The sequence below is a fragment of the Colletotrichum paranaense genome (genome assembly GCF_030867605.1).
Source record: "Colletotrichum paranaense strain IMI 384185 chromosome Unknown Scaffold_10.1, whole genome shotgun sequence".
NCBI classification, from domain to species: Eukaryota; Fungi; Ascomycota; class Sordariomycetes; order Glomerellales; family Glomerellaceae; genus Colletotrichum; species Colletotrichum paranaense.
In genome coordinates this window covers 1,647,112-1,674,593 of record NW_026848968.1, presented here as the reverse complement: position 1 = coordinate 1,674,593, position 27,482 = coordinate 1,647,112, and the positions used below count along the sequence as shown (strand labels likewise).

Genomic DNA, 27,482 nt, shown 5'->3' with positions numbered 1-27,482 from the left:
TTCACAGGGTCCAATCAGGGCAATCGATATGAACAAAAAGAAAAAATTCTATTCATCGAACCAAAAGACACTAGAAAACAACATTGACCTGTCGGCCAGTCATGAAGCAGAATAGCTGCTGCCAGTGAAGACCCAACGCCATGTGATGGTGAGAAACACAAAAGAGCCTCATGCTAGTAAAAAATCTGTCGAGTCGTGACTGTATTAAACGAGGCACCATGGTAACCTGCGTTGGATATCCTACACGCTCGCATAAATGTATATCGCCCTCATCCTGGGCACACCCATTTTTTCCACCTCGACACATCATTAGATGAAGAGACCGTTTACAGAGCAATCATGGCAGCACCGACGGCACCGGCGGCGACAATGTAGGCGCCGATGGCAAAACCGCCGAAGTTGAACATGGGCTGGTAGGGGCTGCCGGCAGCAGCGTTGCCAGAAGAGCTGGAGCTGGGGTTGGCAGTGGAGGAGACGGGGGCGGTGGCGGTGGCAGCAGCGCTGTTGGCGGCAGAAGCGGAGGCAAGGGCGGAGCTGCAAGAGCTGTCGGTGGAGGAGGGGGTAACAACCTGGCCCTGGCCATCGTAGTTGCAAGCAGTGCTGGCGGACTTCTGGGACTTGTAGTAGGTGTCCATGACGAAGGCGAGCTTCTGCTCGTCAGTGCACATGGAGTAGGCGCCGTAGACACCGGTGGTGGTGTTGGTGTTGATACCGCGGCAAGAGTCGGGGGAGGCACCGCAGATGTAGCCGAAGATCTCGCCAATGGCAGAAGCCTTCAGGCCATCCTTGGGGGTGCAAGAAAGAGACTTGACCATACACTCGCAGAGAGAACTGTCAGGGGTGGGGGGAAGGGCATCGCCGTGAACCTCCCAGGTAGAGGAGGTGCCAGGGCACTCAGCGGCCTTGTTGGTGGGCGAGTAAGAGGCCATCTGAACGGCAGCGGGGGTGGCAGCAAGAACACGGGAAGCGAGCTGGTCGTAGTTCTTCATGGTCTTGGCGACACCGTTGTTGATCTCGACGAGACCGTAGTCGTTGGCCTCCTGGTGATACATGTAGACGATACCACCAGAGAAGACGTCAGTCATCTCCTTCTCGTACAGAGCGGTGGTCTCCTGGAAGATACGGCCATCGGCACCGTCGGGGATGTTGCAGCCGTACTCGGCGAAGAAGACGGGGACGGAGTAGTTCTTGAAGAAGTCGATCTGGGTGGTGTAACCGGCACCGGCGAGGGTGTTCTTACCGCACCACGAGTAGATGTTGTAACCCCAGAAGTCAATGGCGGTCTCCTGGTCACCGCAGTTGAAGTAGTGGGCCGAGTTGGTGCGAATGTCAGCGTCGTCGTTGGCGGCGTAGCCAACACCCATCCAGCGGTAACCCTTGTCCTTGATGTGCTTCTTGGAGTCACGAACGGCAGCCTTGACGAAGGCGGAAGCCTCGGTGTTGGTCTTGTTGTTGGAGACCTCATTACCGGCGAAGAAACCGATGGTGTTGTCGTACTTGGCGAGGGCATCGATAACGGCAGTGTAGCGGTCGAGGAGCTCGGTGTTCCACTGGGCGTTGTCACGGTTGATGGAGAGCTTGGGCTCACCCAAGTCGGAGACGACGTAGATGCCGGCGTCGCTGAGAAGCTTCATGCAGGCGTCGTGGTTGTTCTTGGGGTCAATGGCGTAGGTTCGGATGGTGTTGGTGCCGGCCTTCACCATGATAGGAACGTCACGCTTGCAAGCAGTCTCGTCTGCGAGGGGATCGTTGTAGTCGCCAGTCTTGGACTCACCACCGGCGGCGGCGGTGTCCTGCTGGTAGGCAATACCCTTCATGTAGAACTGGGTGCCGTTCTCGTAGAAGAACTTGGAGCCCTGTTTTGAATTGTTAGTGATGCATGTCAGGCTTGGTGGGGGTGTGTGATGGCATCATACCTTCATGACGATAGGGTCGAGAGCAGCGGCGTTGCTGGCAAGCAGCAGAGCCGCGGAAACGGCGGCGGCGACCTTGCCCATTGTGATGGTTATGTTGTGTGATTTGTGAGTGTTCGGTGCGTGTGGTCTGGAGGATCTTCTCTGACGGGCTTGTCGTCGAGGTTGTTGTCGGGAAGTGGGAAGTGACGTTTAGTTGTTTTTGTCTTTCCTGAATATCCGATCCAAACGGTCTGAAAAAGGTAGAAATAATTGGTGGAGCTAACGAGAGTGCGAAGTGGTTTGTTGTTGATTAAAAGAATAGGGTTTCAGAGACAGTGACACATTCAAAAAAGGATGAATAGGGCCTTGTCTAATGAATTCCCCTACAAGAAGAAACGATTGCGGATAGCAAGTGAGGGAGTGGACGGGTTTGGAGGAAACACGGAGAGGAGAAAGGAGAATCAAGAAGTCAGAGATTCTGTGACGGGAGGGAGGCGCGAGGTAGAAAAGCAGAAACACGCCCTGGAATGTGTGGTTAAGCCCCACCGGGTACGAAGTGAGGTACTTGCTTCAAGTATCCATGTACCTGAGTACTTGTGGATGTACGTAAGGTAGGTACCTATCTCTTCTAAAGAATGGGAAAGAGCAAGAGAACTGAACCTGCCTGCAATTGCTGCGTACTGCGTACAGTGGAAGGAGTGGACTGTGGAAGGAAGACACAGAGGATCGACCGGTGCAATGGTGAGGCAGGCACCGGCTAGACCACCATGGCGTTGAGAAGGCAGGAAGCAACGGCGCGGAAGGCGTAAAAAAGGTACCTTGAACAGACAGGGAAGGACGGACCGGGGTCATGGATAACCCCCAGGGGCAAGAGTGAAGGAGGGGCAGGGGTGACCCCTTTCGGTTTATCCTTACTGGCAAGCTTCTTCTGCTAGCCTGTTGCTTCCTCTTGCTTCCTCCAATCCTCCCCCCCCTTGCCCTCCTCCCAAAGTCTCTTTCCTCCACTCCTCCTCTCTAATCTCTTGGTATTTTTTACTCTTTTTTTGTTGTGACCATCCACTGTTCAGCATTCATCCAATTTCGCTCTCTTCCAATTCATTGAACAATTATCCCCGTATTCGATGCGCAAATTGGATCCCCTCGTGAATACTCCGTACATACGTGCGCTACCGTCTCATCGTACCAAACACCAATACGTGCATCTCTACATTCAGCAATTGATGCCGCTTATTGGATACACCATTAGCACACACATTCAGACAACAAGACCGCAGACGCGAATAGCCGGCGCGAGAGCGAGGCGCAGCCGTCTTAGCACCATTCATACATTGCCTGCCTGCATCTTCATTTCCATTCTTTTGGACGAGATGAGCGAAAGAGAAAGATGCGACGGTACGGATACCTGAAGCCACTGCGCGACACTATTGAATCACGAGGTACCTGCACATGTGCCAAATTAGCACTTGCACTCAACATGCATCTGCCAACCGAACCTACCTTACCTTACTCCGTACTGGAGGAATGTCTTATTACCTAAGAACCTTCTTCTCCGCGCGAAAGAAGAGCAAGAGAGACGAGAGAGGCGAGCGACTAGATACGTACCCTGGATGCACGCTGGGAACCGCCTGGGCCATGTTCATCTCGTTTCAAGGTTGTGAGAGACTTGGCACAGTGTGGACAGAGGTCCATCCAAATCACCCTATGACGTCCGATGAAGCACTAACATCTGCTCAGGGATCTACCACATAAAGCTGTTATAGCTTCATCTTCACTGCATCTCTCCTCGACAACTCTCCTTTCGACGCCGTCTCGAACCAACACAAACACACTGCACCAGGGCACCAGGACACGAGGGCACCATTACCACGCCCCCAGTTCACACTGTAGCCGCTGGGGCCACGGTCCACCGCTTCATCCACCAAGGCCGTTAGTGAAATAGCGAGAAATAGGGGCAATCTCCACTCAAGGTGAGCTTCGGCCTGGAGAACCGGCTGACCTTCCAGACCGGGACTTGCGGACGCCGGGCTCATCTTCTCACAACCCAGCCGCCGCCCCTCGTCTGGTCCATTACAGGCTCATAGCTCGTGGGTGTGCCACCAACGCACCGGCCTACCAGAACCAGTGAACCCCTCCAGCAAGACGCCGAGATGCTCTAGCCTCTACGGAGTAGGTCCTAGACGAACAGAATTGGAGGCTATCGTGTGCCGCCAAGCGTCAAACATCACCATCTTTGGCCTCAACAGATAAACCAAGAACCCTTCAACCTGGATTGCCAAGAGGTCATTCACCTCTCAGCATTGGCATTTCTTGTCGTCCGTCCTCTGCGCCTCACTATCGAGTTCCCATCACATCCCGCTGTCAAGTCCCGCGGCGCATAACCAGACAGAAAGTCAATTTCACTTCACAGGTTCCCCTTCGCCCAGCCACTGCCCAGCGCGCTCTTCTCCCTCAGGTCTGCCATGGCAAGCTCCCACCGACTCTGCCCAGCCCAATCCAACATGCTTGGGATGAACACGGCAGCGATCTGAAAGAATTTTTCATCCTCATCTGCCACATACGGATACATCTCTTTGTTGGCAGCACTGCAATCAACTTCCGGCATGGTTTTCTTGTTATCTCCACCGTGGCCAACTCGACTGTCAATATCAGCCTCCAAGGTGTCACTCGCCAACGGCCCAAATCTCCAGTGAGAACCACAGATAATGTTACAATGGGTAATTCAATACTCTGTGTAATGCAGGAGCAGAACAACCCAGAGAGCCAGGCTCCCAGCAGATGCATCCACGTCGACGGAAGTACTCTGTACACAGTCTGACTGCAGCGGCGGTCCAGACCTTCAGGCCAATCATCCCACTATTCGTCTGTTCTCCCAGTCATCCCACACCATCCATCCATGATCCAGCAGGCTTGCTGCGCTGGGCTGTTGCTGTCTCGCAGCACTCGAACCCAGACGGACCGATGTTTCTGGCGAGTGTCCTATGACAAAGCGCTGCGCAATATGCTCGTATCCTTGCTCGACGGATGCCTCACTGCTGAGCAAATGCAAATCAAGCTGAGCTAGCCAACGCATGGCGGACAGCTTCACCACCAGCTCGGGACGGACGGGGGCCGACCGAATTCTCCGAATTGACGATGAAGCAGCGCATCGACAAACTGTCAACCACAGCCCCAGAGGCAAAACTTTCATATCGCCGCCAATACGAGGCTTGGAGGCACACCTACAGGATGTGTGGGTGTGCTACTTCTACACAGTGAAGGCCTTTAGTTCCGACCAGCAGTGCAGTCAGCGCTAACCGCCATGTTCCCTGACTCGACGGGGTTTTCCAGTACTGTCTCGGTGCTGGCAGCATCCATACTGGCAGCGTATGTATCCGTATGGGCACCTAATACTCGCCAGTTGCCAACTCGCAAGAGCAACAAAAATAGGACTGGCGAAGCGGTAGTCCAATTAACTCTCTTTTGGTATGGCCTACCTTAAGTTGTTTACTCTAGGCCTAGCGCCAGGCTTAAACGGCCCAGACATCCAGAGTCTCCAGAAGGGAGCCAGAGGGGCCCGGTCCGAATGTCGGATGCGCTGTTGGCATTGGTTCAAGGCCCAGCATCAAACCATCAAACCCGGTCGTGCGAATCTCAATCTGGAATCACTTTTACTGCGTATGCTCGCCGCCCCGATTTTCCAACGACAGAATTGTGGTTTATGTGGGCTTCTCGACACTGGTTCATCTGCCGCCGCGCAGGAAGCCAATACGATGGACAAACGATTTGCTTGCTTTTTCTTCACCTGTCTTGCGTCTCGTTTCTCCCCGAGGATGGGCCCTTTGGCCCGTTCATCGGTACAATGTACTGTACGGATACTGGAAGACGTGACCCGTTTATCAGAATTCGAGAGTCACCAAAGTCTTGCTGATTGTAAATTCGGATCTTCTATTCTATGGATTCCATGCGACGTGGTCTGCGGCAGTGCAACTCCAACCAAGCATTTCCTTCCCGTACCGCATCCGTCTACTATTCTTGTTGATAGTCGACAGAAGATCGTTTCGGTGTCGCTCGCGCCCCGTTTCACCCCCATTCAGATGATCTAAATCGCAAAAGGCGGCCAACCATCCCACTCGGCTATCATCCCGCGGCCACCCAGCGGGATCCCCGTCCGCCATGTCCGCAGCTCCCGCGTTCTCGATATTCTTTCCTCGGATTCTCGCGCCTTATCCTCATTCCTAACCAAGGGCAAACCCTCGTTACCTATCTCCCCCCGGCTCGCCCGCCCAGCGACTGTCTCCCTTCCCCTCCCGGCGTCACCAAAACCTTGAGCCTTGAAGGGGCCCACTCTGGCAGGATGATCCCCTCAAATCCGTGTCAAGTTGATGGGGAACCACTGAATCCGCCTCCAGCTGAACTATCTGTCACAGTGCCAAGAGATGGACACAGCGTTCTAGAGTCTGCGGCGCTGATCAAGATTTTCCCAGGCCCGACGTCATCGGTGGGCGGGTTGTCGATGCCAATCTTGCTGTTCGCCCAAGCGGGTTGTTTCTTTCAATCTGGTCTAATCTGGCCTTCCTTGTCGGATTGGCTGGTGAATTATGGTTGGTTCCTGTCAACATTTCTCGATGCCAGCCTATGGTTCCCTAATGTTGCCCTCGGGATACTCGAAATGCTTGATTCCTCCACCCCGGTGCTCCGTCGTTCATCTTCTCGTCTCCGGTTGTCGTTTGTCGTTAATCATCAGGCGCGTTATTCGTTTACTCGTTACTCATGTGTTGTTCGTCATTCGTCACTACTCGGTGTGCCGTCAGGGCTATACTGGAATGCGATGATGCATCCATACGTCTGCCGGCCCTGCCGCCTGCCCCGCGGCATATCACCATCTGCCGGTGATCTTGAAATAGGCCTTGCCTACGCCGTAGCAGACCCCATCCCAGACCTCGTACGTCTCGCGCCAGACGGTACGGAGCGGATTGCGCCCCGATGGGCGGCCTGATCTGCCATTACGCTGGTATTGATTGACAGTCGTCATTGTAGCTTCTCGTCTCGGTCTCGTGATTTGCTTTGGTGCTTGTGTTTTTGATATTCGGTTTGTTCACACGATACTCAAAAGCCCATTCGCATTCACATCATGAGCAGCCCCTCTGCTTCATTAAATACGTCTGGGCAAAAGCTGCCTCATCTCACAAAAAGTCTGCCTACATCTTGGCGGCTGTCACCCATCGCCAAGGTCATTGGTCGACCCTGTCAGTCGCCCGTCTTGTCACCCGGCGGTGCGGCCATCACGAGCGCTCCCGCACAGCCCGCAGCGCACCGCCGCCCGCCCGCCTGACAGCCGTTCCATTTGTAGTACGGTTTGCACCTGGCCCTACGCTGGAACTTGAGCTGAATGGAACGAACCCGCCTCGCCGCTGCGGATGGCCGCTGAAACTACCTACCTACCTTACTACAACGTGCAAACTTAACCGCTGACCAAACACAATACAGAGAGCAGCCGACCGGGAGCTGCCTAAGGAACACCCACTAGGGGCATCTCACGGATCCTAACGGCTGCCACACGCGCTGATCAAGTGCCTAGTTCGACTCATTTCTGACCACGGAGAACATGACCTTTGCGCCCTGCGTATGTTAAGGATCCTCCGGTCGGTCTGGAAGGGAAAGTCTTTGAGCGGCTCGCTTCTGCGGCAACAGGTACAGCGCGACATTGAATTTCCAGTTGGGGGATTGATGGCTGTGGCGCGGGTTCATAGCGGGCGTCACTGCGCTCACAATGACAGGGACTCGCTCATCCTGTCACTCTCGTTTGATACCACATGCAGAGTATAAGCAACTGGATGTCTACATAGACATACGTTGGAGTAAGCCTCGCCAGAGGTTGTTTGTAGATGTATGCGGGTGTGTCACCCACCCACGTTTCTGTGCTAATGTCTCACGGCCCGCGGACACCGACAACCCTTCGGCCCCGTTCAATCCTCCGCGTGCCGTGTTTCCAGTCGGCACTTGATATGATTTGTCTTGCCTGCCGTGCATTGCCCACCCATTACTCCGCTCTCATAGACCTTTGGAAACGGGTTGTGACGATGAGGAGGAAGGATGTGATCTGAGACCTGTGGACGGCTGCGGCGCTGGCCTCACTCGTCTACCAGAAGATTGTAGTTGGAGGAGTACCTAGTTGCTCTGCGATGTCACGGGTAGGCAAAAGGTCAATAGGCCGCTGTGGAACATTTGCCACCGGCGTTTGTCATGTCATGTACCCTGTTTAGACCGTAGGTTTGGATGAGTGAATGATACAGATGTCTGTTGGCTACCTAGAGACAGACTACTGCCTTATGATGATGGTATGTATTCCCTCTCGCCACCATTCGTGGAAGTCTTCTGATAGCTCTGTCCAAACGCAGCCGATGGCCGATGTTTGGCGATTGCCGTAATGCCTTGCCCTTGAAAAACTCATCCACAAGCGTCATGCTTGCTCATCTGGGCAAATTCCTGTACATATCTCGTAGTTCCTTCCTTCCATATCGGTATCTTGCCCTAAAGCACATGAACAGACTCTTCCTCGCTAGTCCACGCACTGATCAAAAATGATAATGTAGCAGTCTCTGAAATACTGGTGAGAGATGTCAGCATTCCCGAGCGTTTTGCAAGTCGGAATAGATGGAACGAACGAGGGTATTCGAAGCAAGTATGTTTGTAAAAGTCACATCTGTAACAGCCATGTTGTCTTTGGACGAACGTCGAGCGCAGGGCCGCTCACTCGAGACGGATTCTCTTGGCAGCTGTCCGACTTGTTAGCTTCAAGGCAAAGAGGAAGGAGTAGGAGTAGGAACTGGAAGCTTACCACGCTCGCCGCCATCAGTAATCTTGATCAAGATCTTGGTCTCTCCAGCAGAAACCGCGATCTCGACAGGCTTGCTATTATTGACGGCCTTGGCGTCGGCTTCCTCGGTAGGCATGCTATCGAATACAGTCACGATGGGGGACAAGCGCAACTTCCGGCGCGGCTTGTAAGTCTTCTTGGTCGGCGTAGCAGGAGGCGTGAGCATCAAGTCGTCCATCTTCTTGTTCTCGCCCTGCTTCTGAAGGAACTTGTCGTGATTGTCTCGGAACATCTCGCTGTCAACGTATTCACAACTCTTGGACTCCATGTGTTGAGCGAACGGATCGTCCTTGCGCTCCCACGCCCACGCTTGCATGGTACAGAAATCGCAGACGACGATGTCGCCTCCGACTTCCCGGTTGCCTTCGAAGCGATAGCCAGCGCCTGCCATGTCCTCGGGAGAGGGAAGCGAGTGAGGCCAGCGGCCGGGCTTGCCGTCCATGCCGCGGTCGAAGTAGGAGAGGAGACGAACGCAGAATTCATCCATATTGATGTCGAAGTCTAAATGATGACTGAATTGAGTGAAACAGCTCGAAGGACGCGAGCAAAAGAGGATTTTGGAGAGCTTGTAAAGATTGCTATACGATCTGGCTCGCAGCGAAACTGGTTGAGTATAAGAGAGAGTGGGCGATGATGAAAAAGCTGGGAGTAATTCGAGGGAAGTAGAGGATAGAAAAGGAGAGATAATCTTTTTCAGAGTAGAAGGAAGGAGCAAGCTTAAATGGGAAGGGGTGCTCTCGCCAGTTCTGTTAGTTGACTTTCTTTCTGCGGGACAGAGATGAGGCCTCGTGATACAACGAGCAAGAGTGTGAGATGAGACGTGTTTAAAAATGCCTTGGGAGAGACAAGATGGGTCTCATCAGTACTGTCTCTCAATAAGGTGTCCGGGCAAGAGGCTTCCTTCCTTCCACCGGCCCCAGGATTCACCTGCTAGCCCATGTTGAAGGAAAACTGACAGTACAGAAGGCGTCAGAGTACAAAGATACCATTACTATCGCTGGCTGGTTTTCTGTGACCTCGATTCTTCGACTTCTCGGCTTTGTTATTGGAAATGTTAAACATAAAGACGTTGTGAAGTTGAGGCTTGAGCCATTGCAACGCAACTTTCTTTGTCATCACTGTCTTGAGTCTTATCAAAGCAACAGAAGAGCTATGAGAGAGTAACCTACTACTACAGACAATTTTTGCTCACCTTTTCGATAGTGAAGCATGGCCGCCCTGGACCATTCCATAGGGAACATTACAACACAGGACTAACGGCTCCGAATCCTGCTCTTGGGGTGGGTTTACCTTGAAGAGGTGCCGCTAAAGACTATTCATTGATTTTGCCGTTGCGTCGTTCCTGGAAACATAGGCAAAATGGATCATCATGGGCAATCTATCAGTACAACTTCATACCCGTGGCACCGTCATATGATACATCATCTCCTGGTTGCTGTCGGTCACCTCAATTGCCCTGATGCTTCAACCTTCATACACTCGAAAATGGAAATCTTAAGTACATTGTTCAAATATGAAGAAATTCTATCAGATCAGCGCCAACGCCACAGAGGCTCCCAACCGATATTCGCTTTCCCCTTCGAATACTAGGCCAACGAATACACTCCAACATACAGTCCGCTATGAGTTTCTTCAGATGTATCAAACTGCACCGAAGGCCTCTCCTACCGCTGCGTAGGAGTCTTTCTTATACTTCAGCCAATACTCGACCGCTGCAGACCCTGTGACAATCACCATGTCCATATCGATGCTCTGTGGCGGGACGTAAACCTCAAATGTCGGGGCTGACTGTCCAATCATGCCGCTTAACCTGCCTTCAGGGTACCTTTTCCATGTCGCCAGCAGTTTGCCCCCGGCATCCTTCAGATACATCGTGTTCATTGACATGCTCAAATTGGAGACACCCCAACTGTAGCTTATACCATGGTGGTCGAACCTGTGTGTGTTACCCATAGTGTTGGTCTTCATCTTGATCGGCACGCCGCGGAGAATGACGTCGATTTTTGAGGACAGGGAATGGTATTTCGCTATACCCAACGCTTCACCCGATGCTTGCGCGCGGGGATCTGCATGTAACACGGCAACGGTTTTGTTTTCCTTGTTGCGGTGAAGGACGTAGAATGGTGTTGTAGAACCGTTTGCGAGATCGACCCGGTCTATCATTGTTTGGGCACCACCCAGTCGTTCCACCTGGCGGAGGACTTCGCAGGGCGAGCCGGACGGCGTGGGCGTTGCGTCGCAGCCGGTGCTCATCATGTTGTGTGATTTCTGGTTGTGCCGATCGATGCGTGTGTCGACGAGGGAAACAAGTTCATACATTTCAGAGTCGGTGCAAAGGATGTTGCCTGTATCGTATTTATATAAGAAAGATGCAAAGCTATCTTGCTCGGTCTTGCTCATTGATGATGCTGGTTCTTGCTCCGCTGCTGTGGTGATCTCACTGCGCTTACAATCAGTGAAGAAATAAGCATAAATACTTCCTTTGCCCAGACTCGGAAAGCCGCAGGGTCCAGCTGCTCTGCCTTGTGCATCATGAGAGCTACTTGAAGCTCGAAGAGGGCAAAAGGAAACGACTTCAGTTTTCCTAATGTAGCAAGCCAAGATACTATCTCGTGGCTTGACGTCGCTGATCTTTGGCCAACGCTTTTGCCTAGCAGGGCTGGACAAACGTGGCGCAGGGTCTTCCAGCTCTCTCACACACCTCATAGGTCCCGCGAGAGTCGCCGGGATCGCTAGAGTCCTTGTTGTTTGCTCATTCGCTCATGGTGTGAAGCCTTAGGCGCGTGGCAATCGGTCTCAGCGACTTGGCTTGCAGCACAGGATCCGTCAGATGACGTGTGGTCAGCGGTTCTAATGCCACATTTCATGGATCGGCTAGGAATCGTCACCCTAAAGCCACATCATTCTTTCAAAAGGCACTCTGTCCTCAACTTCACTTTTGAAAAGCTGAAGCTCTAACATCTTTCGCTGCCTTTCTCGCAGAATTGTAGAAGTCGTCTGAAGTTCATGATGCTTCAACCCCGCACCCCATAGTTTAAATGCGCTTGCGGAGTCTTCCGCGACCTGTTGGGGTGTTTACCAAATATGGAAGTTTCCCCAGCCAAAAGACTTAGCGTCATGCGCTGTACCTCGCTTTCGTACTTGAAAAGGCGGGCGGAGTCACCGCTTCTACCACCTTGGTAGGCCAATTTAAGGTGGTGAGATCCCAAATTTTGACGTCGATATTCCAACGCCACATCTCACCTTGAGCCTCTCAATCGACAGTCAACTATACAATAGCCAAGATGGTGCCACCAATCCGTACGCAAAAGGACGATAAGGCTATTGCCTTTGCCAAGACTCTCGAGCATGTGCCCTGGTGCGAAGACTATGAGAAGATGGTCTCTGGCATGCTTTACAGCTGCATGGCGCCTGAGCTAGTAGCATCGAGACACCGTGCCCGTCGACTGGCTCAGAAATTCAACACCTATGTTCCAGGAGACGACGAATCTGCAGACGACGTTGCCAACAAGAGAGTGGGCATGATCAAGGAGCTTTTCGGCGGTATTGGAAAAGATGTCTACGTCGAGCCCAGCTTGCAGGTTGATTACGGCTGCAATATCACGGTCGGAGATCGCTTCTACGCCAATTTCAAGTATGTGATATTCCTATGAGTCGACCCATTCCCCCTTTGAAACAGACAAAACTGACCAAGAACCTGTAAAGCTGCGTCATTCTTGACTGTGCTCATGTGACCATTGGAAACAATGTCTTCTTCGCCACAGGAGTCAGCCTCATCACAGCAACTCACGAGACTGCCTTGCAGTCTAGGAGAGACAACATCGAGTATGCAGAGCCCATCACCATTGGCGATGACTGCTGGATTGGAGCGAACGTCACAGTGTTGCCGGGAATCAATATCGGCAAGGGGTGCACCATTGGTGCCGGCGCGCTTGTGAATAGAGATATTCCCGATTACTCAGTTGCAGTTGGTGTTCCGGCCAAGGTCGTCAAGAAGGTAGAACCGGTTGCTTAGACAAATTTCGTAAAATAAAGACATACAGTCTGGTATTTGATATGGGTTGTGTCAAGTTGTGAACTAGCCCTGCCTCCCGAAACCTTTCGAACTCTGCCCGGCTTTGCAAAAATCCGCGCTGTAAGTAAACACCGCCTCTCCATCAGTCTAGTATATGCTTGCTGCAGCCGTGGAATTACGCCGCAGACCCTATTGGCTACAGTGATTGATGGATTGTCGAATGCCTGTGATTCGACAATAGACTTACACGTCCAAGTCTGACACAAGCAAGAGATGTGACGAATCCAAAGCTGGGGTCTCCTGACCACCATGACTTGGACTATGCTCAACTCTGGTTTAACACAAATCGTTCGACAAACCAAAGATTCGGTATCCAAGAAATGTACCCAGTGATGGACAGCGCAAACTTGACTTCCATACCCGCGGCGATCATCAGAGGCAACTGCCACCGCAGCATCACCGCGGCATAGGTCAGAGCAAAGTTTCTCGTCATCCAAGCTTGATGGCTCTTGATATCTCCATTCGACCGGATGGCCACAATACTACGCCTAGCGCTCTCGAGCCATCCCAAGGCGAGAAGGCCAAAGCCAACCTTGCCCCATGTCAACGCCTCGCTGTTGAATGTGACGTAGAACGCAGCAATGCCACCAGTCGCCACGGCAAGGACATAGACCCATCCCAACCATCGATGAATCTGAATGTATCTCTGTCGTAGCTGCGGCAGGAACTGAAAAGGGCCGAGTCCCATGGCCATGAGAGAACCCCCAATGTGAATTACGCCTCCGGGTGAACCTATGATTCTCGCCTTGATTTGTGGATCGCCTGGGGTATTTCCGGTGAAGAATGCAGCGCCGTAAGCTGAAATAATGAATGACGGAATAGCCATGAGCCACCATTGGAAACTCGGCCAGCTTGAGCGTGATTGATGAGTAGTTCCCGCAGCCTTCCTGGCCAGGGACCCATGTTGAGATTTGAGTGGCGTGACAGTTCGGACATCTTTGGGCTTTGGGTCGTCCTCGATTAGAGCTCTACGGTGTGAAAAGCTTGAGTTAAGCATTGTGTCGTTGCGATGTTGATGTTGTCGTTGAAGGTTGCTATCAAACGCCACGTATGAGCCTATGTGTCTGCGGAGTTGATTGGAGCTTTCTTACCGCTGTTATATGGGATTTTGAATGTGACGCTAGATCTGTAAAGAAATATGCTGAATAGGGAATCTTACATCCCTTTATAATGAAACTGAGTGGGATGACGGATGGCTGTCGTTGGCGGCTAGCGGGGTTTAATGTTCACCGTAGTCCGGCAGGTGGATGTGTAACCGCAAGGCAGTACAGTCAGTCGGCATTTACTGTACGGTCGGCTAACGGAGTATTCTAGATTCTCGTTTGCCGCCGTATAATTTGAACATAGTCTAGTCTTTGGCAGATGTGGAGTTACGTCCTGCTTCTGAGACGAACCCTCCCTACGGCCGCTTGCAACACTCCGAAGATGTATACTGATTTCCCCACTTCCCGTAATCGAACGGCGTAACCAGCTTGTCAATCTAGCATTCGTCATTGGCGGTTGTGGGAAGCATATGTATCTGGGTTTCTTCCGTTTAGTCTAGCGGATGGGTTTGGGCCGATTTCAATGGACCAGGCTCTGGTACATCAGACCAATCAAGATTTCGTCATTCCCAGAAATCATACAGAAGCTAAGAGTAGAGCAGGCGATGGGAATGCTGACGTGCCATTGTGTGACTCTAGCGTAGTCAATGTCAATGCTCGCTTTCGCGGGAACGGGCCATTCCTCCGTTTTTCGGCGGACGAACGGACTATTCCGTGTACCAGTGTCCTTGCCTCGATTTTCCTCCAGCAATCCGTGTCTCATATAATTCTGGACACAAAATCTTCTTTTAAAATGTAGATGTCATAGGTCCAGCTCCTCTACGTCGTCTTCGTGAGGTCTGTCTACGCGGTGACAGGTCAGGATCATCAGGTCTCAGCGACACCAGTTGTGACAATGCAAGTGGTGCTTCCCTTCCGGTTAGGTACCTTGATTGAAACTCGTCAGTTTTAGTATGCCTGAAACTTTAAAGAAGGAAAAGGCTTAGAAAACTAGCCGAGTTATATCTATCATCGACATCGATTTCGGCAAGGAAACGAATCATCCATGTAGCTTAAAGATGGTGACTAGGGATAGACCTCGTTCGTTGGTGTAGCAATTTCTAATTGCAACTTACACTAGACCTCCCTACGAAGGTAGCGTCTTTCGGGCCATTGTTCCACGGTGGATGGAGATGCATTCATTACAAGCAGCCCAGTCAAGATCTATCTCCATTGAGCCACGACAAGTCATTGGCTTAATGCTTTGGTTGTATCTAGGTGACAACTAATGGTCCGTTAGGATGAGCAGAATCAGTAGAAGATGACTAGTTCTGGCTTGATCTCCAATGGAAAGTACAATATTAGTCACAAGGACAATATAAGAGCCTCAGTCCCTTCCCTAGCGGTTCGGCTGACAATTTGGCCGTGTGCTAGCTGCACGTTAACGGTCAATCAATTTCGTCTAGTTACTGAGGAGCCATGTCATTGCCAACGAACTAAGCCCAGTTCTGGTTTCTCCCAAGTATGATAAAATCATAAACATTCCAACAAATAGTGTTATTGTCGCTTCAGCATGCTTTCACATGACTAAACGAAGACTTGGCCCGCCGTTGGAATCCACTAAATAAAGTTGCCGATGTCAACGTCTATGTTAGACCTCGATCTGTAACAATACCGCAAACTAGTAGACCACAGAAGCTTAAAAACGATGCCGATATGGTGAGGAGTGCTCAAGTGCACAGGGTCGTTTTCTAATTTCCCCATCCAGGTAGGGCCAATAGGCTAGGAACATCTAGGCTCATTAATTTTGCACTCTCTGCCTGCTCTTGTAGAAGGCATATTCACTCATTGCTTAGGCTCACTTCTGGTTTTCGATAATGATGCTGTTATGAAAGTACGAGTACGGAGACAGATGATGGGCGCCACATACCTACGGCACTGCCGCGCCAGTAACGGATGTAGTCCGTTGTTCAGCACGGAACCTCGGCAGAGAGATCTACGGATCACCAACTCGAGTCAATACCCTTGAGTTGAAGAACACCGCAATAAAAAAAAATCGGGCACCGCTGCAGGCCCACAGCGGTCGTTTCGAACAACCAATGTGGCTGAGACAATGGCAAGGGCCACGGCTATGGCCGTGTTTGCCTGTTTGGGCCTTTCAGTACAAGTCGCCGACAGATTCTTGACCCAAACTAGTTCTGACGAGATCTGCTAGCAATACGAAGATGGCCATAGCTTACCTCTGTACTATGTATATCCGCAGTAGGGCGGCGGAGTCGCTGAGGCTTTGATCATCGGCCTTTTAAATGAGCGAGAACGACTCAGTATCTCCTCCTGTCGATAATTCTATGGAGTATTCGTACCTGCATGGGATCTATCTAGCCAATGGCGGAGCTCTTTGGCTTTGGCTGAGGTCCTCCGGCACCATGTGTTTCAGTCACAATGCGCTGCGCGAATTCACACCATTTTGAAATAGTTTTAATGATGTTCGACTCCAATTTTCTGTCTGGTCCCTTTCTATAATATATGTACATGTATCATAAACATTCGTATGCATCGTATCATGGTATCTCTGAGCAACCTGTGCTTGTTGTGCGCGTTCACTGAACAGCGACGGCGGTCTTGCCAGTGCCGTATCCAATGTTGGTAACAGGCAGGGTGGTCAAAGTCTTGACGGAGCCGAGGCCACTAGGGCAGGCAGCCTGGTTGCTGACAGCCAGGTTAAGGGTGCAGACCTCATCGACACCCCAGGTGCAAGCAGGGTTCTGGATGTTGTAAAGAGCGTAGTTCTTGGCGACGAAGCTATCGGGCTCGGCGAGGCAGGAGGTAAGGTAGTTCATGCTGTTGGCAGCAGAGAGAGGGAACTTGCCGTCCTTGAGAAGGTGGCTGCACTCGCTGGCATCGACGGCCTCCCAGTTCATGAGAACACCGCCGCCAATGGTCGGGTCCTCAGTGGCAGACTTGCCGGTGGTGAGGTAGTTCCAGGCGTCGTAGGAGATGTCGAAAGCACCGCCAGATTGGTCGATGCGGAGGAGGTGAACGCTGCGGTCACCGTTGGAGACCTTAAGACAGATGTCGTTGCAGCTAAGAGGGTTGGGCCAGTAGGCAACGCGGTTGGTGTCGATCTTGCAGCCGAGGACACCAATGGAAGAAGAGTAGGAGTCGTGGGGCGTCATGCTGTATGAACCGGACTTGCCGGCGTCCCGGATCGGGATGGTAGCGGCCGAGACCAAGGTAGCCGAGACGGCAAGGAAGGTGGTCAAAGTGGTAGAGAACATCTTGACTGAAGTTGAAGGTGATATGTGGGTTTCTTTCCGAAAAGGGTTGTGTAGTTTATATGGCGGCCAGGTGGACGACTGTCAAAGATTCGAGGCTGAAGGTGGTATGGACTTTCACGTCGAGGGACAGGAAGTTTGGGCTTGCGAAGGAGTGAAGCTGCTGGTTGAGCGTTCAAAAAGAGTGATGCCTGATCTGGGAGCTTTCAAAGCTGGCCGAGAGAATGACTGGGGAAAGAAGAAGAGTTGAAGAGGGAGTGTAAGGATGGTGGTGGTGATCAGAACAAGACCATCCCAGAAGAAGATGAGACTGGGGGATTATATACCAAATATCATCCCTACAGGAGACGAGATGAAAACGTTAAACATCAGCCGGAAAGATGAGATGTCACTCACACGTGCTGGCAGTCAGTGCCATGTCAGGCTTGCTATTCCCTTCGGTCCATCTGCGGAGGCCCACGTAGCAAGGCGCTGTGTCCCCACAGACGCCGCAATCCTCCACGATGACACTGCGCCTGCACAGCTGGACTTGGATCCTTTGAGTCTGAGCCTGGGATGGGAGGGGCCGCAGAGGACCGGAGACGTTTGTGTGCCTAGAGTCTTTGAAGAGAGTCAGCGACTCCAGCGGACCCGCAAAGCAGGAGTTGGCGAGTCGGGTTCGTTGTTCAATCAAGGACTGCCATGAATCTGACAGAAAGAGGCCGTGGAACCTTCAGAGAAATCTTTCCCTACCCCTCATTACGCTGCGGTGTTACTGTCAGAAACAAAGTGAGAAACTTGAGTTTAGAAAGCCCTAACGGGAGGCCCAGTCGCGGGAAACATTACACTAGGCAAGGTCCAAGGAAGACACATGGAGTTTGTCAGTTGGTTAGGCGCTGGGATTCAGCCAAAGTCGGAGAGCAGACCAGGAGAAAGACATGGCCAAGGCCCAACAAGGAAAGGGGGGTGCGCTCTGTCAGGGGGTGAAAATCGCTCATGGGTCGCCAAGGGGCCCGGATTAGGTTTAATGACAGGAACGGCTCAGGAACCAAACGCTCTTTGGCTCGTGCTAATCCATAGTTCAGGTCCCGACTCCCAAGTAAAAGGGAGCCAAGGGGCGGTACATCGGCAAGGCGTCGGCCACATCTCATGCCAGCACGGGAGTTGTGGGCGCTGTGCCTCTTGGAGCCTCGAGGGAACATTGAAAGAGGGGGTGGCCTCGGCGGCCAAGGCCCAAGGGCTGAGAAGGATGGCCTTTGAGATGACGGCGGATGCAGGTACAGTACAACACAGCGCAACGTCCGGGAACCTGGGCGTATGTACATACTGCCGAACGGGAGGGCGAAAAGAAACCGAGCAGGCTTGACTGGTTCGAGAGGGAAGGGAACCCGCCGCCACGCGGTTCCAGCCCTGACGCTTGACTCGGCGCGGAGGCGCGGACGGGTCACCCGCAAGGACCGGAGTCTGCTTCTGGCCAGTCGGAAGATAGGGATTCCAACCTAGAAACAAACCACGAGTCCACGACATGCCTAGTGTGCAGCGATCGACAGGGCGGGTTGTGCTACGGTGCTAGTTTTTCACAAAATGGTCCCACAAGGCTCCAATACCTGAGCCTGCTTTTGCTTTTTGCTGTGCCGTTTCGGTTTTTCAAGAACTCCTCCAACAAGTCACAAAGTCACGGACAAGTCTCACGGGTCTCCAACAGGCTCTTCCACTTGCCCCGAAAGTATGGATCACCGGGCACATAAAGTTGGAGCCAGTTGGCGGGCGTGTCCGCTTTGCCAACTCGCCAACACCTTCTCCGCGTTGGTAACCGGGCGGGACTTGACGGGTACGTGACGGCCAGTTGGCGTCATGTCGAACAACGGATGGAGGGGTAAGAGGACCAAGACGTGTGTTGAGTGTTCTAGCCAGAAGTGCTTGCAGCTTGTACCAATCTAGTGGGGTTTCCGTCTTTTGCCAATGAGAAACTTGGTTTTGTGAGCAGAGGGATTGGAAATTGTTAGAGGCTACTTCTTTTGACGTAAAGGAAATGCCTCGCCGCGGCTCACCGCGACGGCGGCGAAGTGGCACGCAACCGGCTGGAATGCAGGCTCTTTTGCATTCTTTCTTTCTTTCTCTCTGGACAATGCTTTGTAAGTTGTAACTGTCAGATTTTTTCTTCCTTTCCTACATCCCAATAGGTCCGAAAGGATCTTTCTGAGCGATTTATGTCCGTACCTTGCCCGATCCCGGCACGTTTCCGAGGTCCAAGAAGTACTTGGAGGAGGTCTAGGCCGTTTCCATCTCATGATATTTCCATCACCGCACATGCACGGAGAATCCTCCGCTGCTGAATTCTGTCAGCGCCATGCTGTGCGACTTCGGCAGTTGTTGGCACCTCACCATGGGCTTAGTCATAATTGTTAAGGGCTCTTTGCCTGGGTAAATTGTTCTTCCTCTCATCGGACATCCTGAGGGATTTCCAATGCCACTATTTCTGAGTCATCCATCGAGAAATCACTCATGGGTCCTGAAGTCCGCGTAGCTGCTGCAAACGGACGGACCGGCGGCTCGACCAACAAAAGTCTCATTGAAACAAACTTCTGCACCACACAGACGGACCACTGAATAAACCAACAGCTACTCTTCGGCAGTGTTGTTCGGTAAAACTTTCGGTAACACGCAAAAAAAGAGGAAGATTAACAACCGGGGCTAACTAAGCTTAAACGAATGGAGCCCAGCCAAGGAACTGAGATCCGACGTAAGAAGCTCAGCCATTTGCAGAAAGTTGCGATTTCCCCAACATCTGAGGCTTGAGCAGTATGCATTCCAAATTCACCGAGTTGTTGTTGGACCCTTCTTTGCAATAAGTGCTCCGACACCATATTTAACTGCTTTAGTGCGAAAAGTAATATCAGGGTCAGCAGGCATTGCTGCGACTTGAGCAAATGGCGGGGCTGCAACGACGAATTGCAAGGGCGCGGCATCGACTGAAGGTAATGATCGTATGTGAGTCGCATCAACTCCATTCATCGCACAATGCTAAGAAAAGCTGCATTTAGGCAACTTTGAGATAGAGGTTTTCTATTTATCATTTTCTGGAATCTTATGACTTTTGCGAATTCTCAAGCGATCATGACCAAGCGACCGCTTGAGTCGCCAACTGAAGTCTGAGCTAGCACCACAACCATGAACTGATCTCTAGCAACCTTACCCTGAACTGGGTATCTCTCCTTCATCTTCTTCCGTTCCAGCATTCCAGACCATTCCCATTGGCTATCCTTGAGTGTGGGAGACCTCATCAGATCCCCGTTAACAAACACTTGCATCGATGCTGCCTCAGACGAATTGTCGACTTCCAAAAACCCACTGAGAGCGACGTGACGTCTTTCCAAGGTTTCCGTCGAAGCATCATCTTCTACGTCCACACAAGAGACGAGCAACTCCAGCTTCCTATGCTGCTTGACAGAACCTTGATTCGTGTTGACTTGAATCAGGTCCGTGTCTAGCCGTGGCGCCAATGAGGGGCTCTCTCTTCGCTCCTTCGAGGACTCAAACGCATACGCATAACGTAACAGGTCGCTGTCACTCCAGGCCTTGCCCGCGAATGTCAACCCCACAGGGATTTTCTTGTCATACAGCGATCCCATCGGCACAGTGATGGCGGGCACACCCAAGTGCTTCATTGTACGATTGCCATTGGAGTACTTCAACCCGTCTCGTAGGGAGTATGCCATAGACTCACGGTTGTCCTCGGAATCGGCTCTTCCGACGTCGCCATTTGTGGGAAAGACGACAACATCGAAGCCATTCTCGTCCATCCAGTGTTCCAAGTCTCTCTTACGAGCCTCCTCAAGCGCGATCAACGCATCTGCGCAACCTGGCAGATCGTAGATAGAGTTGGGCCGGTCGCGGATGAAGTCAATCATCTCTGCGTACCGGACATGATTCTGCTGTTCGGTGTGTTCCGACCGATCATCCAACGGCGCAAAGTCGGGGTTGATCTGGCTGTGGTCAACGCCTTCCAGAGAAGGGCACTCGGGATCGCTGTTGTTGCGCAGAAAGTCATCCCAAGCGGTGGCAATCATCTGACACCGCTCAGTATCAATCCAGGTACTCGGGATGCCGGGCACATTAGCAGCTTGCCCAGGAAACAGTTGTGTCGAGTAACGCTCGACCAGAGGGAAATCAGTTTCGGTGATTTTAGCACCCAGCGTCTCAAGGTCAAGTCGAGCTTGCTCCCATAGCTGCCGAGTGGCTTCTGAAAAGACCACAGAGTATTCGGATGAAGTTTGCTTCCCGATGTAGCACTTGGGTACAGCAACATGCTTTCCTCGCAACGCCTCCGGATCTTTGAGAGATAAATAATCCCTTGGCCGGATCTTGGAGCTGAGTGGTATGGGCACAACCGTCTGCTCGCGCCAAAAGTCACCTCTGGGGTGCGCATCATCGGCAACAATGGCGTTAAGAAGCGCCAGCATGTCAGCGACAGACTTGGTGTGTGGTGCGACAACATCACACGTCGGGTACAATGGCCAATGGCCGCGAGAAGGAATGACGCCTCTTGACGGTGAGTACCCCACCAGCGCGTTGTGCGAAGCTGGCGCTCGACCAGATGAGACTGTCTCACCACCGAGACCAATAGGGGCGAACGAGCATGTCGTGGATACGGCGGATCCGTATGAAGAGCCTGACGCGAAGCTGGTGCACAAGTATTTGGGGTTGTAAGGGCTGATTGAACGGCCGTAGAGGCCTCGCTGACTTCCTCCGTCGGCCATGGGAGGCATTGTGGTCTTCCCAATCAGTACTGCTCCTGCAGCCCTCAGTAGCTCGACGACCGCGGCATCTGAAGACGCAACGAGGCTTTCGAAAGCTGGGGACGCAGCTGCAACTGTGAGACCCTCCACCTTGTAGCTGTCTTTCACGGTGAACGGAATCCCTTCCAGAGGCCTTGGAGGACGCCCTGATGCGCGGTAAGCGTCCGAGGCCTGTGCCTCATCGAAGACTTTGGGGTTGATGATGCAAATGGAGTTGAATGATGGCCCGCGGTGATCGAGTTTGCCGATTCGATGGAGGAAGCGCGCGACAAGGTCTACGCTTGAGATTTGAGAATTAATCAGCGCATCCTGTAGTTGACATATTGACGCTTCGGTGATGTTGAGGGATTGTACGGCCTCCATAATGCTTGGTGTCTTGTGAAGAGACTTGCACACTGGTAGAGGCTCAGGGTGACTTAATAGGTGCCGACTGGTTGAGCAAAGAAACAGTACATGAAGGGTAAATCAGGATTCAGAGTTCGAATATCTTCAAAAATGAGTTTATATCCCTCTTTTCTTTTGGCCTATCCAGTCTTCATCGCGAGAGTCTCGTATGCTCACTCGACTGTTGGGACGGAAGGTCGAGACGGTGTCAGTAAAACGAAGGCCGAAGCGGGCATGGAATGTCGAGCCGGAACGCCCCAGTTAAACACGCCCCAACGGTGCAGCCAACGCAAGTTGATTCGTCCTAGCTCTAATCCGACGCTAGCGATTCTCCGGGCCTCAACTTGTCTCTTGAATCTATTCGCATTTTCTCGGACATCGAGGCTATCCACTTCACTGATGTCATGATAGCAGATGATAATTAGTTCCTGTTATAAATTGAAAATGGGCCAGTGGAAGAATTGGTGGAATTCATAATGCGAAGTTTCGCGCAAATATGACCGAGCACTAGGTGTGCATCCAAGGTTGCGACAAAAGAGAGGTTTTGATCTTTCTGCCTTTCAGCTTTCATTATGAGAAAGTTCGGGAAACAAAAAAGACACCAATGGTGAAATTGATGGTTAAAGCAAGTCATAAAGTATGTATGAGGCCCTCACTTGGGGCGAGCTCACCGAGGTAGACCGTAGAGCTGGGCTAGCGAGTTCGGAAGGAGTAGGTGGCGAGTGTTGCACCTGTGACGGGAAGGAATTAATGACAGTCTATTGATGTGATGGAACAACTCTCGCAGTTGAAATAAGGGATGTAAATTCTATATGCTAGATTTTGATAGGCAGCAGCGTTCCGAAGAGCAAATCGTGGCACAAATGGATGAAACGTACTTTGTCCGAGGTAGGTAAATTCTCTTTACCCACGGTGAGCCTAAAACTCTTGAATATGACATCAACTTGTACCAAAACGCACCTTCGGAGTTATACGAGGATCATCGCAAGCATTATATTGTGAGTGCAGCATGCTGGGGCCCCGGCTGTGAAGGACTAGCTTAAGCATATGGGCTGCGCAAGGTCGCAAGGGTGACAACTAGTACACCTGCTCCTCAGGAAGCCCAGCCTTAGTCAAGAGGTATATAAGTAAGTTTAAGTAAAAATGTCCGACTCGTAGCTTAGTTGGTTACTTATTATGCCCGGTAGTCAAGACGGACTAGCCCGTAGCATCACCAATAAATTGATGTTGCATGACAACCTTGATGTTCCTTCATGGAGGGTAGTAGTAATCACTGGATTGATAACTCGTTTGCAGTATTTCTTTAACTGTCGGCAGAAAACTTCTCACACCGGAGAAGCTTTATATACTTTACTTCTAGAAGGAATGGCTGGGCTTGGCTCGGACTTGTTTCGCGTTTCAGTCCATGACAAGACTGTTCATACACCGAAATACGAAGCTATGAAAGGGGAGTTTTCGTCATTAGGTCTCTGCTGCACCCATATTTTATTGTCAGGGTTGCGTATTGGCGTATTTATTAGCTTTTCTATTCATCACCAGCAATGTTGGAGGATGTTGACCAATCAACGACCATTTGTATCCTGCGAGGGAGTCCTTCGGAACCTAGAACCCAGATTTTTTATCTTACTTCTTGATATGTTCTCGTCTCTCGTAAAATGGTAATCCCGAATATCAAGATTGTCGACGAACTTTGATAAAATTCCGAGCCAAACTTGATCTTTTGCATTCAAGAATCTGAACATGTGCTTTTGCCAAAATATGGGTGTCACTCATCTTGGACACCCGTACTTTTCTGGATTGTCCACGCGCCGGCAAGCTGCCGATAGACCCACTCTTTATGGCTGGTGGATCAAAGAGCCAAGCAATGCTTGATCTCCTCGGAATTGTGGCCCGAGGCTTGGATGTCACGGAACGCGGTGCTGACGATGAGCTTGGCACTAGCAAGCGAACCCGTCTTTTAGATGATAAGGATGTAACATATTAAGCACTGGGAGGTTTCCCATGAAGTAAAGAAATGAAATCTGACATTACCTAGAACCCGAACTTTGGATGTTGCTGCTGAAGTATTTCAAAGAATGAAGACCGCACGTAGTCCAACTCGTGGTTGACTTTGACCAGCGTGGATCCTTCAAGTACAGTAGCTTCTTAATCGTCATGCAACATCGCAATTTTTCATCTTGGCTAACGTGCTGTTTTAGCGAACGTGCTGTTTTAGCGACAAAAGCCCCTCGTTGGACATTCGTCAGACCTCGTATTCATCCCACTCAGAAACTTAGTTAGGGTGAAATCCTACAGCGTTTCCCGTGCATATTGTGACACTCGCGGGTTCACTCCGTGCATGTTATTGATCCCACCCCAGCCGGAGCAGCTCACTGTGTCTTGATTGGGACGACATTGCCGATCTGCGCGAATAGAAAAGTGGGGTATGATCAGATAAGATGATCTAATCCATCAATTCCATCCTTCCTTCAAAGCTAAAAGAGTAAAAACAGCCTGTTGTACGGTCATCTTCAGCAACAGGCTTTCTTGGCAATAATGTAAGGTTACAGAGATGGGGAACCTCAATGACACCTTGGCCAGATCCACCCGTGGGGATGGTCCGAACAAAAGAGGACGAAATCGTTTCGCATCTCGATTTGAGTGGTTGCCTATTGACATTTTGGGGTATGGTGGGTGAGATGGGAATTTGCCAAGTGGGTTGATGGATGACGGGTACGCTATCTGACGCTATCTCCCCAACGTTTGGAGATCACGAGTAAAGGCTCCCACACCCTTGTCCTTCCCTACCAAATCTGACTTACATGGGCTTTTAGCCTTGATTTCTCTTTTCCCGAGGCATTTGATACGATCCTGTCAATGTCAATCAAGTCGCTAAGCTGTTCAATATTCGGTATTTGACACTGCACAGTTCACAAAAATGGACGGCTTCAAGCTCCCCGAAATCCCGGCCTTGACCTTACAAGAAGGCGTTAAGAAGGACGAAGTTGACGCGGACAGGATTTCCAGTGAATGGCTCTCCGAAATCGAGAAGCGGTTCGCCGAAAAGTCTTTCAGCGACATCTCCGACTTGTTCATCGACGACTGCTGGTGGAGAGACATCGTCGGCCTTTCATGGGATTTCACCTGCAAGCAAGGCCAAGACAACATCAAAAAGTACCTAGCCTCAGCAAACCATGGTCTCTCTGAGCTGCAGATCAACAAGCTTGGCGGGTTGAAGCCATTGCTCCTCGACTTTGACGGCATGGTCTGGATCCAAACTGGCTTCACCTTCCGGACGCCGCATGGCGAAGGAAAGGGGTTGCTCAAGCTAGGCAACACTAGCAAAGATGAGTGGAAGGCATGGACTGTCTTTACGCAGTTGGAGAAACTCGATTTCCAGAAGGAAGTCGAGGCACGGCACGCGGCTTCGGTTCCGACGCCAAAGGCGCCCGTCACTAATGGTGTCAACGAGGTCAACCGAGTCAACGGCATCAATGGACACGCCCATGCAGAGCCCGAGGAAGACCTGCAGGTTCTGATTGTCGGCGCAGGTCAGTCTTCATACTCAGCTTTCCATCTTCTTCTCTCGCTAACACAAGACACACCAAACAGCCCAAGCCGGCCTGATGCTCGGCGCACGCCTCCAACACATGGGCATCAAAACCCGCCTCGTAGAACGCAGCGCACGCCTTGGTGACTCTTGGCGAGAACGATACCAAAGCGTCACGCTGCATACGCCGACCTACACCGATCACTGGGCGTTCATGAAGATCCCCGAGACCTGGCCGCGGTTCCTGACGGGCGACGAGGTTGTCGAGTTCATGGAGCATTACGGCCAGCTGATGGGACTCGACATCGCCTTCAACACGGAAGTCACAAAGGCTACATATGATGAAGAGAAGAAGAGATACCGTGTCGAGGTTCGCACGCCTGAGGGAACACGGACGTTGTCGGCGCGGCATGTGGTCTTGGCCACGGGCGTGTACGGCGACCAGCCCAAGATCCCTCACTTCTCAGGTCAAGAGATGTTCAGGGGGCAAATCTATCACTCAAGGTACCACAAGACTGCCGCCAATATCCCCGATGTAACGAATAAGAAGGTTGTCGTCGTCGGCTGTGCCACCAGCGGCCACGATATCTCAGCCGACTTTGTCACGCATGGGGCCAAGGAGGTGACAATGGTGCAGCGACATCCAATCTTTTCCATCTCGCGCGAGTCGTGGGAGAACTTCATGCTCTCACTCTGGACAATTCCGGGTCTGAGTACTGAGGAAGCAGACATTGTGGGCAATGCTATACCGCTGGCACTGATACGCAGGATGAGCATCGGGTTGACGCAGGCGATGGCCAAAAATGACAAGACGGTGCACGATGGGTTGAAGAAGGCTGGGTTGGTGATTAAGGAGGGCGAAGACGGGTATGGGTTGGCGGACTACCAGCTCATCAAGGGCGGGCAGTATTACATCGACCAGGGGGCGAACCAGATGATCATTGACGGCAAGATTCGGATCCAGAGGTGCGAGGAGGGTATAAAGGAGTTCCAAGCGGATGGCCTAGTCTTGGCAAACGGTACAAAGCTCGAGGCGGATGTGGTGGTGCTCGCGACGGGTTTCGAGCAGAACATCACTACAGTCGAGAAACTGCTTGGGACGGATGTTGTTCAGAGGCTAGATGGGTTCGCGAACTTGGATGCCGAGCAGGAACGCTCAGGTGTAAGTCTAATGATGCGAATGCTTGGAAGAGTTATGCTGACTATTGTGTAGTGGTGGCGAGCCACTGGAGTGCCTGGATTCTGGTACATGACTGGCAGCTTCATGATGTGTCGACAGTTCTCCTTGCCGCTGGCGTTGCAGATTGCGGCGGTTGAGAAGGGTCTGAACACATCTTACTATGCCTAGAAGTGACAATATCTGAGGTCAGTCCTACGAGGATGATTAGAGAAGTTCGATGGGAGCCTTGGCTCCTTGGCTAGACTGGAGGATTGGAAGGGGAAAGGGACAAGGAAAGGGTGAGGGGGAGGGCGGGCTGGTGAGCTCAATGGCCCATCTGGATCCATCATCGCGAACTTTCTTTCAACATGGAAGGTAAAACGGTTTCATTCAACATTAAAGATACCCATAACGAGAAAAGAAGAACACTTTTTATAAATGCTGCCAGGCAGAATGGAGGTGACCGCAAAGCTCCCCGAGTAACTCAGAACTCTCGGTCTGGGATGGAC

The 27,482-nt window shown here is 51.6% G+C and overlaps 10 protein-coding genes across 10 annotated transcripts; 3 read left to right on the top strand and 7 right to left on the bottom strand.

The window, feature by feature from the left end:
* Positions 1–326: 326 nt before the first annotated feature.
* On the bottom strand, positions 327–1,997 carry CPAR01_12259 (glycolipid anchored surface protein; the record flags this gene model as incomplete). Its single annotated transcript, XM_060496516.1, has 2 exons — positions 327–1,856; positions 1,917–1,997. 2 exons carry the CDS (start codon positions 1,995–1,997, stop codon positions 327–329), a joined length of 1,611 nt encoding a protein of 536 aa, XP_060345301.1.
* Positions 1,998–5,359: 3,362 nt separating this feature from the next.
* CPAR01_12258 (uncharacterized protein) lies at positions 5,360–5,977 on the top strand (the record flags this gene model as incomplete). The annotated part of the gene is made up of 1 exon (XM_060496515.1): positions 5,360–5,977. One exon carries the CDS (start codon positions 5,360–5,362, stop codon positions 5,975–5,977), a length of 618 nt encoding a protein of 205 aa, XP_060345300.1.
* Positions 5,978–6,750: 773 nt separating this feature from the next.
* CPAR01_12257 (uncharacterized protein) lies at positions 6,751–6,906 on the bottom strand (the record flags this gene model as incomplete). Its single annotated transcript, XM_060496514.1, has 1 exon — positions 6,751–6,906. One exon carries the CDS (start codon positions 6,904–6,906, stop codon positions 6,751–6,753), a length of 156 nt encoding a protein of 51 aa, XP_060345299.1.
* Positions 6,907–8,668: 1,762 nt separating this feature from the next.
* On the bottom strand, positions 8,669–9,238 carry CPAR01_12256 (uncharacterized protein; the record flags this gene model as incomplete). Its single annotated transcript, XM_060496513.1, has 1 exon — positions 8,669–9,238. One exon carries the CDS (start codon positions 9,236–9,238, stop codon positions 8,669–8,671), a length of 570 nt encoding a protein of 189 aa, XP_060345298.1.
* A 1,154-nt stretch (positions 9,239–10,392) lies between these two features.
* Positions 10,393–11,007, bottom strand: CPAR01_12255 (uncharacterized protein; the record flags this gene model as incomplete). Its single annotated transcript, XM_060496512.1, has 1 exon — positions 10,393–11,007. The coding sequence occupies one exon, from the start codon at positions 11,005–11,007 to the stop codon at positions 10,393–10,395; it is 615 nt and encodes a 204-aa protein (XP_060345297.1).
* Positions 11,008–12,035: 1,028 nt separating this feature from the next.
* On the top strand, positions 12,036–12,766 carry CPAR01_12254 (galactoside O-acetyltransferase; the record flags this gene model as incomplete). The annotated part of the gene is made up of 2 exons (XM_060496511.1): positions 12,036–12,385; positions 12,457–12,766. The coding sequence occupies 2 exons, from the start codon at positions 12,036–12,038 to the stop codon at positions 12,764–12,766; spliced, it is 660 nt and encodes a 219-aa protein (XP_060345296.1).
* A 325-nt stretch (positions 12,767–13,091) lies between these two features.
* CPAR01_12253 (uncharacterized protein) lies at positions 13,092–13,823 on the bottom strand (the record flags this gene model as incomplete). The annotated part of the gene is made up of 1 exon (XM_060496510.1): positions 13,092–13,823. The coding sequence occupies one exon, from the start codon at positions 13,821–13,823 to the stop codon at positions 13,092–13,094; it is 732 nt and encodes a 243-aa protein (XP_060345295.1).
* Positions 13,824–16,448: 2,625 nt separating this feature from the next.
* Positions 16,449–17,126, bottom strand: CPAR01_12252 (uncharacterized protein; the record flags this gene model as incomplete). The annotated part of the gene is made up of 1 exon (XM_060496509.1): positions 16,449–17,126. One exon carries the CDS (start codon positions 17,124–17,126, stop codon positions 16,449–16,451), a length of 678 nt encoding a protein of 225 aa, XP_060345294.1.
* A 3,083-nt stretch (positions 17,127–20,209) lies between these two features.
* On the bottom strand, positions 20,210–22,264 carry CPAR01_12251 (amidase; the record flags this gene model as incomplete). The annotated part of the gene is made up of 1 exon (XM_060496508.1): positions 20,210–22,264. One exon carries the CDS (start codon positions 22,262–22,264, stop codon positions 20,210–20,212), a length of 2,055 nt encoding a protein of 684 aa, XP_060345293.1.
* A 2,938-nt stretch (positions 22,265–25,202) lies between these two features.
* CPAR01_12250 (flavin-containing monooxygenase) lies at positions 25,203–27,162 on the top strand (the record flags this gene model as incomplete). Its single annotated transcript, XM_060496507.1, has 3 exons — positions 25,203–25,815; positions 25,877–26,976; positions 27,028–27,162. The coding sequence occupies 3 exons, from the start codon at positions 25,203–25,205 to the stop codon at positions 27,160–27,162; spliced, it is 1,848 nt and encodes a 615-aa protein (XP_060345292.1).
* Positions 27,163–27,482: the final 320 nt, after the last annotated feature.